Here is a 14,642-nt window from a genome sequence, read left to right as displayed (position 1 = left end):
TTACAAATAGAAATTTCCTTTACAAAAGGGAAGTTTATGCCCCTCTCTTAGGCAGGTAGGGAGAAGGCAGAGATCTCCTATGTCTGTTTCTCAGTTGCCTTCAGCTCAAAATACTCCTTATGTCAAAGTGGCACATTTTGGGGTGGCATATTCTGATCCCCTTCAGAGACATAAGAATCTGAGTGAACTCCTTAGAACCCTCCTATCTCTGAAATTCATGGATACTACTTTATAAAACTGACTGATGAAGTCGATAATATATTCCTACATCAAATAATTAATACAGATACAGCAATAATACCTATAACAATGAGATACCACAGGTGATTTGTCATTTGTGATTTTCTAATTTTAAGGATATTTCATACCAAAACATCAAGTTGTATACCTTAAATATAAACCATTTTTGTCAGTTTTACCTCAATAAAGCTATAAAACAAAAAGAACATTTAAATGTTCTGGTTGTAATCTGTGGGGCAAAGACCTGGTCAAAGTAAAAACTAAGTTGTTCACAGATAGTAATCAGTGACTCACTTATTGATAACTTTCAGGACGGTCTAAAGCAACATCCGTAGGGCCCGAAAATAGAAAAATTATTTTTAAAAGTCTGTTGGTTAAAGGTCCATTTGGGATTTTTTTTTAAAAAAGACACTATAATTTTCATTTACTATATATCCATAGTTCTCAATTCAGGACAGTTTTGTTCCCTGGGGGACATTTGTCAATGTCTGGACAATATTGGATTGTCACAACCTTGGGGGATGGGTACTACTGGTATCTAGTGCACAGAGGCCAGTGATGACACAAAATATCTTAAAATGCATAGGATAGCTCCGTACAACAAGAAATTATCCATTCCAAAATGTTGATAATACCAAGGTTGAGACATTTTCTACATGTGACTCTGATTCAATATACAAGTTCCACAATTTGGAGTGTCTACTCATGTTTAATTCTGGTGGGTCTTGAAAATAAAATGAAGGTCATTAAAACTCATATTTCAGCCATGCATACCATTACAAACTGCTTGCTGGTTTTTGGCCTTTTACTCTTATCTGGACAATTAGATTTTTACAATGGATTCTTGATTTTCGTCTGCAGCCATGTTGTTACTATAGGAAAACAAAAAGAGAAATACTGAAAAGATCCTACTAGCTGGCACTGAGTGTCCCTTCTGGGCAGATTTAAAGAGTGCGTGATTCTTTCATAGACAACTGTTACATGATAATATGCTTCAAAGTGGAGTCAAGGACTGCTAAGCCAGTATTGACTCGACCAATCATTTAGTCCAATGCTGTTGTTTTACAATAGATGAGAAGCTGCCTATCTAAGTGCTAACATGGTATTCTGTGGCAGAACCCAGACACAAGCAAGGCACTTCCTTCTCCATGAAGATATTCATTGCATTTGTCAGTTCTTTTCATTGGCTCATTTATTAAAGCCAATCCACACTAGCCTCTGAAGCTTTGCTGAATGTACTTTAAGAAAACTCAGGGAGGAATTGATTTTGGGAATACGGGGATAGCCAGTTGGCAACCATACATCTTTACACAACTTCCAAGATGATTTAAAAAATGAGGAAGGAGACAAGTGCAGGGTTGGGCTGGGCTGGGAATGTTTGCTGCATCCTCAGAATGGTAGAACTGTACTCCGTTTCCTATCTTTTCTCCCCCATAGCAGTTGAAAGTCTATAGTAACTTTCCCTTTAGTTATTTGCCTTTTTCTGTTTTAAAAAGTTTCCATTATTATACCTAACAGATTAAATAACACTCCTCTTTACGCATAGTGTTGATACAGTACGATCTATAAAAATAAATTCTTTTTTCCAAAATGTTGATATTAAAGAACAAATTTTTCAGGGATCTAGTAGTTTAAGCAGCATCATGAAGCTTTACTAATTTCATGTTACATTAAGATTTTTTTAAAAAGTATAAGCCAGGGTTGTGACGTACTTTGAAACTACGGATTGTTAGAAAAAGAGCTCTATAGATTTCACTGTTAGTAGTAGTAATTAGCTGATTTGAGATAGTCAAAGTAATTAGGCTTTTGAGTGTAGAGGTGATTATAATGATCACCATTTAAATATATTTAAAATATTAATGTATTAAAGTACCATCTCATTTGGTGCTAGTAGAAAACAAAATGTTTAACAAAATGTTGCAGAAGTCACTAAACCTTTTACAGACAAGTTAATGCTTTTTCCTTTTCAAATGCAGTTCTCTAATTTTACATTCAATGTATCTTTTTCTAAAAACCTGCTAATTTCATGTGCTTTAGCCCTACAGAAGAGGCCGTTGCTTAGCAACTGCCAAAATAACTAATGAGCCTATATCTACTAAACGCTTGAAGGACTTATTTATTTTAAATTTATCTCTTTATTGATCATTAAAATCAAGAGGAAGTTATTTCACTTTGAATTTATTCTGATTTTTTGCATGTTTTTCTTTTTGTTGTTAATTCATATATAGGCTGTTTGTAACAAAAACAAACCAGAAACAGTATGTTTAGCATGAATGTCTCATTTTTCCCATTAACCTCTTAGGTAGTAATGTTGTTCTGGATTCATCATTTGCTTTAGTTGTTGTTTTCCAACAGAATATCCTATCAATGACATATGCTGGGTAAAGAAATGTTTCCTAATTCATTGAATACAGAATTCTACAATATTTTAATGCCAAGAAACTTTTCTTTAGAGGAAATAGATTAAAGTTTTAGGAGAGGGAAATACTTAAGAGATTAAATTGAAATGGTTGATATTTACCTAAAATGGTTTTATTTTTTTGTTGATTGACCCAGAAGTTATCTCAGAAGAGTCATCTGAGCCAAGGGCTTTGAGGTGGGAAGTGGTGCTGTCAACATTGCAATGTCCTGTCAGACTCTTGTCATTTGGCTTTAGTATATTCATTTGTCAGAGGTTTCAGTCTTCCTGCCATACAAAGCTTTATTATTATCCAATCTCGGGACTATTTTCTTCACTCTGCTTCTGTTCAACTGCCTTGGGGTAAAGACAAAATACCAGTAAATTGGCTTACTGATCCCTTTGTATACTGTGGTGTAAAATTAAAGACCACATGTACAAATCTATTAATAATAAAAGGAGCACAGGTAACTTATATTAATAGTGCAAAGGCAGTAAAGAGAAACTGCATGCTTTCAAAGGAACTTTTCGTCTTTGAATGAATGAAGCTCCTTTATTAAATGGCTGCTTTAGAATTGTATCTTACAGAAGCTTTGGGCAAATTTACAGCTTATTTTCTTTCACAGTAAAGAACTCCTGGGATATCATCTTGTATAATGGTTAATTACCCTCTATATGTATCAGAGGTGTTATTTTTTTTTAATGGAGTATCTTCAGTAAAATATTACCCTAACATAAAATAAAGTATTTTTTTTAAAAGCAATATTGAATTACTTGTAGGTACAATAACTATAATAGAACAATTATCTACAATTGGCTAACATAGGATTCATTTATAAACTTTGTAAAACTATGTATATTGTGTTCATATCTCATTTATATCATCAGCCCTTGTATAAAGAGAACGATGTAGTAAGAACTGGAGTCAAGGTTAAAGATGTATGTAAAGATATATACTTGGTAAATTATCTGATAGAAATGTAATATGTCAAATAGTTTAGGACAAAAATAATCATTTAAGAGAAGTGTATGAGAGAGAGACAAACAGAGATGATGGGGGGAGAATAGAGAGAAGGGGAAGGAAAAGAATGTTATGGTTGAAGTTTAAACTCTTGAAATATTATCATGCTAGCATTAAGACCAGCGTACTATTCAGTTTATTTCCAGGGCAAAAAGAAATGTACAGGATTGTTAATAGTGAACAAAATTGTAAAAGTAGTCAGTTACTAATGCTTCAATTCTGTATTTCCAAGTTCAGATGAACAGATTCATTTTATTCTTCATGAAGTTTGTACTAGAACTTTTAATTTGGCATTTAAGTTTATTTAGCCAACCTTATGAGCCAGTTTTCCTGTAACATGGATTTATACACCTGTCTTGTATACACGGGAACAGAAAATTGGAAGTATAGACAAAACATTTGATTACTGAAACTTTTGTTTATCTTAGCTCTTAATTTTAACTTATCCTTATAGCTAGCCATCTGACAGAAATGATTAGAAATGACATTCTAATTAGTTCTAGTTGGTCGCTAATTAGAGTGCTTCCTTCATTCCCTTTTTTTTGTACTCTTTGGAATAAAGATACCAGTAAGTAATGAAGTTTCAAAGAACTTGAACTATTTGGCCTTTAGGAGAAGCAAAACGAATTATTATTTACAAAAATTAAAATTCTCCACAAATTATTAATGTTTAATATTTGTATTCAGTTTTACTACCTAATCATTTATACAAATTTGCTAATGTGTAAACATGTTCCTACTCTCACCTCTTTATTGTAACTTTTTGTTTTACCATTGAAAGGGTCCAAACAAACCTCCCCAAAATATACCATTTTGGCATGTGGACTATTTGAGCTGAAAGGAGTCAAGACCCAGCAGATTCAACTTTTACCTCTCCCTTAACCCTTAACTCCCGGAAGGAATTTTGATAAGGGGCCTGGCCCAGAAAGAGAGCTGTTATTACCTGAGATAACTTTTTATCTGAATGATTTATGTGTTTCTTATCCTGTGAATTACCCTTCTCCCTCTTGAAGCCCCACTTGTTTATCCCATTCCTTAGCTCAGATGGCATATAAGCCTCAACTGCCAAACTTGCCCTTGAATCTCATGGGGGTGTGGGGGAACATGCATATGTAATTACATTTGTTTTTCTCCTCTTAATCATATGTCAATTTAATTATTAGACCAGCCAAAAGAAGGGTAGACAATAAATTTTTCCCCTATACCATCATTTCAATAATCGGTAAGTGTTGGTCCTTTTACTGTCATAAATCATAATCTCATATTACATTGCATGGTTAAAATTCTCCACAAATGCATGCTAGGTTGAATGTAAAACAATAGCTTTATAGCAATTTTGAACATTGAAAATGTGTATTCAAGAACTATAATGACAGGATAATTAGGATAACGTAGTACGGAATGAGTAGCTGGCAATTTTATAAACTTACAGAGAGCTGCTTGTTTTGCCTCTCATTCTTAATGTAGCTTTGGTTAAGTTGAAACCCTCTTCACCTGAAAATTTGAAGGTTTGGTTTGATCCCAGATGGACATTTTAAATAAGAAAGATGTGCCACAGAAGACATATGCGCTTAGATCTAAAGGTGGTCATCGGGTTAAAATTTGTGACTGGAAGAAAACCCTTGGGTAGTTATATAGGCACTAATGTTATTTCTTAAATTCATGCATAATTTGAAGAGTAATTAAAGCATCAAGATTTTAGCTATTTTTATGATCTTCATGATATTGGAGAGAGATTCTAAATGATGATACTTTTTGACAATTCATGATATTGGAGAGAGATTCTAAATGATGATACTTTTTGACAATTCTTAAACCTGAAATGACTACTTTTTGGGAAAACTTTTTAGATTGTACATAAAGAAATAAACTCCCATTGAAATGAATGAAATGAGAATGCTCTGGGCATTACCTGCTGCTACTATGACCACTATTAAAAAGCATTAAGACCTTTTTATTATTTTACTATTGCTTTTGAATTGAACAGAATGCCAATTTTTAACATCATGAAAGCCACCATTGACAGATCATTCTAGGAATGCTGCCTCCTCACTCCACACAATATTTTCTATTGTAGCAGACTGTTAATCTGTGTGCATTGCACTTGTCAGGAATTAGCCTTCAGTCTTTTGTTTTTCACTGTATTTGCAAATGCCTTGTAAATAATACTATTAGATGCAGTATGGTGTTTTAGTTCATCCTCATATTTTCCATATACAAGGATGTAATAGTAAAAGCAATATCATGAGAGAAATACAGACTCCAGCTTTAGAAATTTAAAAGCTTCTAGTTCAAGTTGAATTTACTTTCTTTTCTCTTGCATTCATTTTATGATGAACCTGTCCGAATATGGAGGGAAACACCCAGAACCTTTGTAATCGCACATTTGAGTTTTAATCATGGCTCTGATTTACTAGTGGTGTGACCTTAAATTCTAAGATAGTGGTTTTCTGTGAAATGGGGGTAATAAAACCAGCTTCATAGTATTGTTGTAAAACCTAAAAGAGATAATGTGGTTCAAGCTCCACGCCAGCACCATACATGTTAAATATGTGTTACTTCTGTCCTTCCCCCAATCAAACTCCGTCTGTATCTTTGAAATGAAATGAATTACAGTTTCATCAGTTAGTTCTAAGCTTCCAGATAAGCTGCTACTGGTAACCATTGCATAGGATATTTCTCTGGACTCTAAGATAAAAATGAACAGTGGAAAATCTTATTATAATACGATTATAAAGAAGGATTATGTATTTGCACATAATAGCCCATAGTAACTGTGCTTTGTTGATCAGGTTACAACAGATGATTATCGTTATACAACAAATGCTCTCTTTGTTCCCTGTTCTTGTCACAATTGCTCAATTTGATAAGAAGTAATTGATTAAACTCTGTTTGCATTGTAGTCAGGAAACTGGAGAGGGCAGCTCCACTAGAGGAGATCCCCCTCACACACATTATCAACCTTTTACCTCCTCTAACCTGTCTCAATTATTTCTGGGAGAAGGACTCATGTCAATTACCAAATTGCTCCCAAATGAAGCCAGACCTCGCAAGAGTTAGCTGCTTATGGAAAACTGGTAGAGGGTCGGAGTTGTGGACCACCTTTTATTTTGCCCTCCTGGATTTTTATTTATTGGACAAGGCAATAGAAAATGGAGGCATTGATTGTGTTCTTGTACACTGAAGGTTTCCATTCCTTCTTCTCTGAAGTGTTTGGCAGATGATCTTGCCCCTCCAGACACCATTTCCATTAATATTGATAATAATAGCAACTAACGTTAATCAAATGCTTTCTTGAACCAGGCAGCTTACTAAGGGCTTTTCACATGCAATATCTTATTATTCCTTATAATATCAGCACTGTTTTCATTTTCGCATTTTATGGATGAGAAAACCAAGGGTGAAGCAGCTTATGTAGTTTTCTTATAGTCACACAGCTAGCATGTGGCAGAGTCGAGTATCAGACGGGTTATTCTGAACTCTGGAGCCCATGTGTTGACTGTTGTACCATTATGTCCTTCCTCCAACGACATAAATGGAGGCTAGAAAGGCAGAAACCCTGTAGTCTTCCATGACTGCCCTTGGCCGACACACAGTCTATTCCCAATTTGTTGACCTGATATTTGAAACCTACCACAGGCTGATTCAAATCGGCCTTTGAAATCTTATCTGCTAATATACCCAACATCAATTCACCATTGTGGCCACTTTGCCTGTCCAAATCCAATCCATCTTTTCCATGAAGACTTTCCTGTCTGCAGAGAGTCTTCATTCTGTGACAGTCCTCATATCACTTCTTGTTGCATTCCTTGGCAGACGGAGTGTATTGTGTTCTGTAACCTGCGTGTGTGCAGAAGATACCAGTATTTCAGAAGCAGGAGTGTCGGCTCACCACTGATTCTCCGTATATGTTCGCTTACTTCCCTGATCGTCCTTTAGTGATGAAGGGCATGCACTTTGGAGCCAGACATACCTGTTTGTGAATTCGGTCAGCTCCATTTCTAGCTGAGAGAATTGAGTCAAATCACTAAAATTCGCCACACTCTATTCACCTCGTCTATAAAACAGGGATAATTGGAGTACCCAGCTCACTGATTTGTTGTGAAGAGTAAATGAGATTCTAGGTCTAGGACATAGTGAGTGCTTACTAAAGGATTAGCTGCTATTATTATTGTTATTATAAAAGAATTTTTGGTATATACTAGTCATCATTATAACTAGATTACATGTTACTATACTACAAATTTTGAAAGCACCCCCCCATGCACATAACAGGTATTTAGTAAATGCTGTTGTTTTTTTTAAGTTGAGATATAATTCACATACCATCAAATTTGTCAAGTTTTCGCCAAGTCCGCCACTGCAAGCTGTCTGTATGTGACCTACTGCAGGGGTCTGCGGGCCCCCGGAAATGGAAATATTCAAGCTGGGCTCAAAAGCCCTGCAGAAGCACTTGAGACAAATGAGCACTTAAATGAAAACTAGTTCACACTTTTTTGCTCTTCCCCAAGCCTACCATCAGATCTTATGGAAAAATGAATCTAAAACATCACCTATGTGGAATGGTTAGGTTTGGTTGTTACTAAAACTTAAAAAAAAAAAAGTATTTGAATGCTTTAGAAATTAGGTAAAGTTATTTGTAATTACAATTCAGTTGTGTATTCTGCTCAAAATGAGACAAGATGAAGCATTACTCGTGTTTTCAGATGTGTCAGAAACCATCCTCATTATGGGTGATAGCAAATATTGGTGAGTACTCAGGAGTCTTTGAAAAACTTATTTTTGGATAAGTAAAGTTTAAGCAAATGTGTTTAAAACCAAAATTCAACTGAGTAAATTTTAAAGATATCATTGGTTTTATTCAAGTATTCATGAATCGGGCAGCGTCCAACCCAGCAGATAGAAAGGAGTTCTGCGGCGCTATACAAAATGATGGACTTTTATAGGCGGAAGGGAGCTGGGACAAGGAAGTCATATGAGGCAAAAAAGGGGATTGGTTACTGCAAGGTCGTTTTAGTTTAGCTGGTGGCTGGGGCCTGTCAGGAAGATGACCTAAGGAGTGCTGAGCAGGCAATTCCTGACGGAGGGGGCTAGGAGTCCCTTTCTGGAAGAGCCCAGATTTCAGTGACGTCTCTGTTGGGCGACATGGGTCTTAGCAGAGGTGACTTCATTTGGGGCCTGTGGCCTTCTTTTTAACAGTTGGCTGTGGATTTAGATTTACAAATGAGGTGAAAGCTGAATTGTGAGAGTTGCAGCTACTCTTTCCTAGTCTGGAATTGACCTCGCCCTCATTCTTTGCAGTGAGATGCAAATGGAGAAGTAAGATACTCAGTATAACTGTTAAGCAAGTATTTGTGTCCCACTTTTTTCTTACTTTAACACCAGGATGTTGTGTGTGTGTGTGTGTGTGTGTGTGTGTGTGTGTGTGTGTGTTTTAAAGAAGCTCTGTTTTCTGAGGTTTTGAATTTGCCTAGCAATTGCTAGGAAAGATGGGAAAGATAATGAGCCGAAAGGGCTGGAATTTGACACAAGAGTAATGGTTTTCTTTATTTACCTTTGCATCGTTTTCAAGAGAACTAAGATTTTGCTTATCTTTTTGTTCTTTTCCTTTTGTAAAAACTCATTGTGTGTTACTGGGCTATTCTGAAATCCAAAATATTCTGAACAGCTTTGTTCTAGTAATACTTCTATGGTTTCTCATTCTCATTTTATTTTATCTTTGGGTTTTGTAATATAAACTCCTAAGTGTAAATAGAAACCTACTTGGAATACTGGTTTTCTGTGATTAAGAAAGTACTTGTAGAATTTCATCTTCCTTATAGTTCTTTATCTCTGTCAAAACCATGAACATTTTATGAAGATTCCTTAACTTTGAGTCATGGATATGTCATGAATGTTTATGTTGGATTACTTAGGAAGATCTGTAAAGATGTTCATGAGAAATTAGACAAAGGCCACTGGGGAGGGAAATGCAGAGTGTCTACAGGGCTCCCCCGCCTGTCCGTGGCGGGTGGGGGGGACACAGAAGACCTGTCTGCCCTCTAGACCGTATTTCCATCTTGGTAGTTTTGTCCTCCTTTCCATCTTATCTGATTTTATGGCTGTTGTAATGAGAATGTTCAACAAGTAGAACCCAAAGCATGGGAAAAGGCTCTTTGCAATCACTCATGTGAGGGTGAGATCATTGTTCAATGACACACAATTGTTTTTTAATGTACTTGCTGCTTTGACTGGTGGATAACAAAATATTGCTCCCATAATGAAACTTGGCTGCATTGGAGGAGAACACAAATAGAAAAAAAAGTTCACATCTTATTCAGGCTTTTCTTGGTTTTTGTTTTGGCTCTTTCTAAATTTGACACTTAAGAATAGATGTTCTCTGAAGGCGAGGGATGGTTTATGAGACTCATACTCATCCAGTATGACCCAGGTATGGTTTTGTTACAAATAATCCTAGAAGAATGACTGTTGGAACAAAATCAGCTAATCTTTCTATGTAAAATCTTAAAACAGCACTTAAAAATTACTAAAGATTTTACCTATTAAAACTTTCTTAGTGAGATCCGGAGAGGCTTTTGAAAATTATTTTGTAGCTGGTTTGGCTTCTGAATAAAAAGACTGTAAAGAATAATTAATAAAAAAGTATAACAATTGGCACTGAATTCTCTTTTATAGGCAGAAGAGTTGATATTAGAAAATCCAAATGAGGGTACACGATAGACTGCATTTGTTGGGACACATTAAAGCAACTCTGGAGGTACTTTCCTAACATCTGGGATTAATGTTACTCTTTGTTTTTATTCTGATAGATTAAAAAGATATTTCCACCTTCAACCCCCCCCCCCCGCCCCCCAGAAGCCTATTTAGTGGAGAGAAATAGGACGCATTGCTGTTCGGAGCACACATGAAAACCTCTGATCTATTCCATCCCTCTCCATTTACATGACCAGGAGGAAACTGAAACCGAGCGCGGGTTCAATGACTTGCCCTGGGACAGACAGCTAGCTAGTTCCTGCTTGAACGGGGAACCATCTATTGGTTACCGCTGGTGCCGTGTTTTTTGCTGCCCCTTTGATCCACAATCCTCTCCTGGTAAAATTTCACAGCAAATGGTGTTGTTGGCACTACACCCCTGGGTCTCAGGTAATTCCCTCACCCCCACGCCTTTTCTCAGAGAGTCGCTTGGTGTGAAGTAGAGGGCAGCAGAAACAGCCCTGGGAGAACCGTGGGTCTCAACTCATCGGGGAAAAGGCAAAAGAGTAAGAAAGCTGTCTTGCCGGGGATTAGGCGACTGTATGTAAACATGGCTGTACGACGGCCACTGACGTTTGGGAGGGTATTGTTGGAGCTGTTATCTCTGAGACTGGAAAAGAGAAAAAACCAGTACAAAGACAGTTTTGTGTGTGTTTTTTTTTTTTAAATCATCAGTTTTCAAAAGATACGTGTTTTTGTGGCACCACAGTGTCCATTTAATGGTATGAGAAAAGAAACATTTGAATTTTTCCTTTGCACACTCTGAAAGTGAAGTATGGAGGAACATTTTAAGGGTGACAAAAAATGAAGGGTGCAAATCAAACATCTAACTTCATGTCCTTGCTCTAGCCCCTGTATGTGTGTGGCTGCGACAGGACCCCTTGGATTGGGGAATGAAATGTTTCTTAGCGATTCTCGTCACCGGGCCTAATTAGAACAGTCTTCTAAAGGGAATACGTCAGAAGCTTTTAAAAAATACCTAATTGTTTACCTGAGAACCTGTGTGGAATTTTAAAAGGACTGAATCATTTGTCGTTAGCTCCTGTTTTGTTTATGAAATTTTAAGATTATCTGTGCAGCTTTTGATTATGTTTTTTAAAATGTTTTGTACTCATAGTTCTGATGCCTTAGGTGTTTTATGAGTTTAATACACAGCACCTAGACTGTTGGTATTGTTTTCCCCGGTCCTTTTTTTTCTTGGGTTATGAGTGTTGCTCGCAAGCAAGATCACCCACTGTCCCACTGAATGCACTCTCCCGGCTGCGCCAACAACTAACTGCTCAGGTGTGGTTATAATTCTGTTTGCCCCTGGGCGGTTGCCAGCAGCGACTAGGGCATTATGGGAAGTCGTTTACCTTCCACAACAGGTGTCTTTGTCAGTGCACCTTATTCAGATATCAGTGTAGAAGCACCGAGTCACTGTAGCAAAGAAAACTATGAAAGCAAGAGGGATTGCTTTCCCATCTAGAAAATGGTGCTGCAAGATAAATCTGAAATCTTCTGGGGCTAGTGAATGCATGGAGAGGTTCACAGAGTCTTTTAAAGTGCTTCTGAAAAGATAAAAAGGAATTCGAAAGGTATGAACTGCCTGGACGCTTTGTAATACCTTGTCTCCTGATGACCATTTCATTTTTACCTGGTTAGTCAGCATTAAGATAAACGTGCAGGAAAACTTAATGAAAATAATGCTTAAAAGACAAAGCTGCAAGGCTGGGGGTGGGGGAATGAAGTGAAAATGCTTTACTGGCTTCAACAAGGGTCAAACGCAGTTTGAAGCTGTTTTAATCTTAAGGATTTATTTGAAATGTTGCATTTTCTGTGTAAGCCTATTAGGCTTGCTTCTGTTCCCTAGCAATACGGTGTTTTGTTCTCCCTTTCGTTTGAATGTGTGTGCATGTTTGTATACACGCTCGTGTTTAATCTACAATGCTATAGCAGTTGCAAAACTCTTCTAATTACATTTAAATAGAACAAGGTACTGTTTAATCATGATAATCTAGGTGAAGATACTTTAGGAAAACAAAGGAAAATAGATACAATAAATCTCATTATAAGTTTTGTTTTCTGAAAAGCAAATTTACACAACATAATACTGCTACTGTTTATTATCGTAGTAGAAAAATTGCAAACAGTATCTGTATTTGATTGTAGATAAACATTGCCACGATTGATTTCTAATTCTAGCAAATAATATTTCTCAGAGTTCTGCAGTGTCATAATCTATAAAAAGCAGAGAAGATAATAGCTTAATTATAAATATTGGAAAAACAACTTTTGGAGGAGCTGTATCTGTTTTACCCCTTATTTGCTTAATGCTTTTTCCATGGAATTCGCAGACCTTATATTTCTTAGTAATTTATACTTTCTTGTAATGATAATTATAGGCAGCTTTCAAATTTTTCATCTGGGCACATTGAGATTCACCTGCAGTCTCCAGCTGTTCTTAAAAAAACACTTCTGGTAGCTAAGGCAGCAACAAATCATGGCTATCTGCTGATTTGGGTAATTAAAAGAAAACTCAAAGCTCTACAATAAAAGCTAAAGAAAACTTTTTTCTATGAGAGAAAAACAGTCAGTTTAGAAATGATACCCCTTGTGTTGCTTTCTGAGTAACAACAGAAAACTAAGTTCTCAAAAGCCAGAATTTTGTTTAAAATATGTTTTTGGTTTTTTTTGTGTGTGTGTGTGGGAGAAGGGGAAATGATTATTGATTATTGCAGTCCCTGTTTCATTTTTATATTTTGGTACTTCTTTTTTTTTTAACAGAATACTCAGAGGGGAAAACGAATCTTTTATTTTTTTCATACTTCAGGAGGTAATTTTTAACTGCACCAAGAATTCTATAAATTCTGAAAAACTAAAGGTTGCCATCTATTTGTTTTCTATGAATGTGAAAAAATAAGCAGTAAGAAAATCCACTTCTCCAAGAAGAAGAATTTTGATTTAAATAATACTGAAGAAGATAAACTTTTAAAATTTCTAATTACCAAGAGTATAATATAAATCCATTTTTTGTTTTTCACTTGTTGTTGTTTTTTCAGTTTTGCTGTAAGATATTTCCAGTTAGGAAACTTTTCTTTATTTCTCTTTCTGAAGTTTAAAGATTTCCAAAAAATGGATTTTCCAGCTGCCTGTTAAGAATGCAGGTGTTTATAGTGTATACTTCCTCCATAGATAAGAGACCTCCCTTCGTTTTCTAGTGGGAGTGAATTAGTAGACAAGCCTGTGATAGCAGCTGCTTTTTTTTTTTCCCTTCTGGATTTTTGACACTCCACCCCCTGAAACTCAGGTGGGTGTGTGCATTGGCACTGAGCTGCAGTAGGATTTCTCCTGGGATAGTCTGGTCTGGAGCTGGGGCAGCAGCTGCTGCTGTGGAAAGGCCAGCTGGCAAGATGATGGAAGAAATCTCCATTATGGTAGCCTATGATGCCCACGTTTTCAGCCAGCTGCACGATGAAGACTTCCTCACTGGTCTGGTGGCCATCAGCAAGCCCAGATCCATGGTAGGTGGGGCCTTGCACAGGACTCTGGGGCTGGTTTTTCTCTTCTCATATGGTACTTACACTCCTACAGCCGTTGAGGAATCGCTTTCTGGGAATTAAAATAGAAGTATTGCTCTTGGCTTTGTGTACAGGCTGCAAACAAGTTCTACGGGTTTCCAATGATTTATTTACATAACTAAACAGTGTTATACTATAGCAGGACGTTTCAAGTGTCTTAGGAGTGAAATTTAGGTTAATGCTTTCATAGGTCGAAAGGAGCTTTATGGCGCCAAACATAACTTTGCCCCCAGATTTGCCTTCTCTGTATGTATCCAATTGTTAGGTGAGGGCTACCTAGATTTGCACACAAATAAGTCAGTCATTTTGAAGTGGAACATTTTTACTAGAGGGCCATCACATTGACATTGAAAACTGAACTATCAAAAAATCAAATAACCTTCAAAGTCTTTACATTGTTACTAAGAAATGTTATGAAATTAACTTCCAGTATAATTTTAGTTGGGATTTAATGTTTGCTTGTTTGTGTGTTTTCTTTTTACCATTCTCCAAGGATCTTAGTGGGCACAAACTGGCAGAATAGAAAAATGAAGTTCTTGCAAATGTTTGTTGTTTCTTCACTTAGAATGACTATTGAGTTCAAGATATCAGTGATCAATACCTTTGAAACAAACTTCGCTAACTATGGTTGTGGTAATCTCTTATTCATTATATTTAATAGTACTCAGCA

General features: G+C 36.4%; 1 protein-coding gene across 18 annotated transcripts in view; it reads left to right on the top strand.

Annotated features, from left to right (window-relative positions):
- Positions 1-14,642, top strand: part of RABGAP1L (RAB GTPase activating protein 1 like) — a 443,815-nt gene that overhangs the window by 360,266 nt on the left and 68,907 nt on the right. For 3 of the 18 annotated variants that reach the window (XM_081024853.1, XM_081024856.1, XM_081024859.1), the window contains exons 1-2: positions 11,791-11,989; positions 13,179-13,915. The exons of 10 other annotated variants lie outside the window; for them this stretch is intronic. In XM_081024853.1, the coding sequence (XP_080880979.1) occupies positions 13,805-13,915 (111 nt within the window). In that variant the 5' untranslated portion in view covers positions 11,791-11,989; positions 13,179-13,804. Of the gene's footprint in view, positions 1-10,334; positions 10,417-10,654; positions 10,803-11,790; positions 11,990-13,178; positions 13,916-14,642 lie in introns of those variants that run through there. 5 more of the 18 variants (XM_081024858.1, XM_081024861.1, XM_081024860.1 and 2 more) reach the window with 4 other exon arrangements.

Source organism: Rhinolophus hipposideros (genome assembly GCF_964194185.1).
Source record: "Rhinolophus hipposideros genome assembly, chromosome: 19".
In the NCBI taxonomy this organism is placed as follows: Eukaryota; Metazoa; Chordata; class Mammalia; order Chiroptera; family Rhinolophidae; genus Rhinolophus; species Rhinolophus hipposideros.
This window is presented reverse-complemented; position numbering and strand designations above follow the sequence as displayed.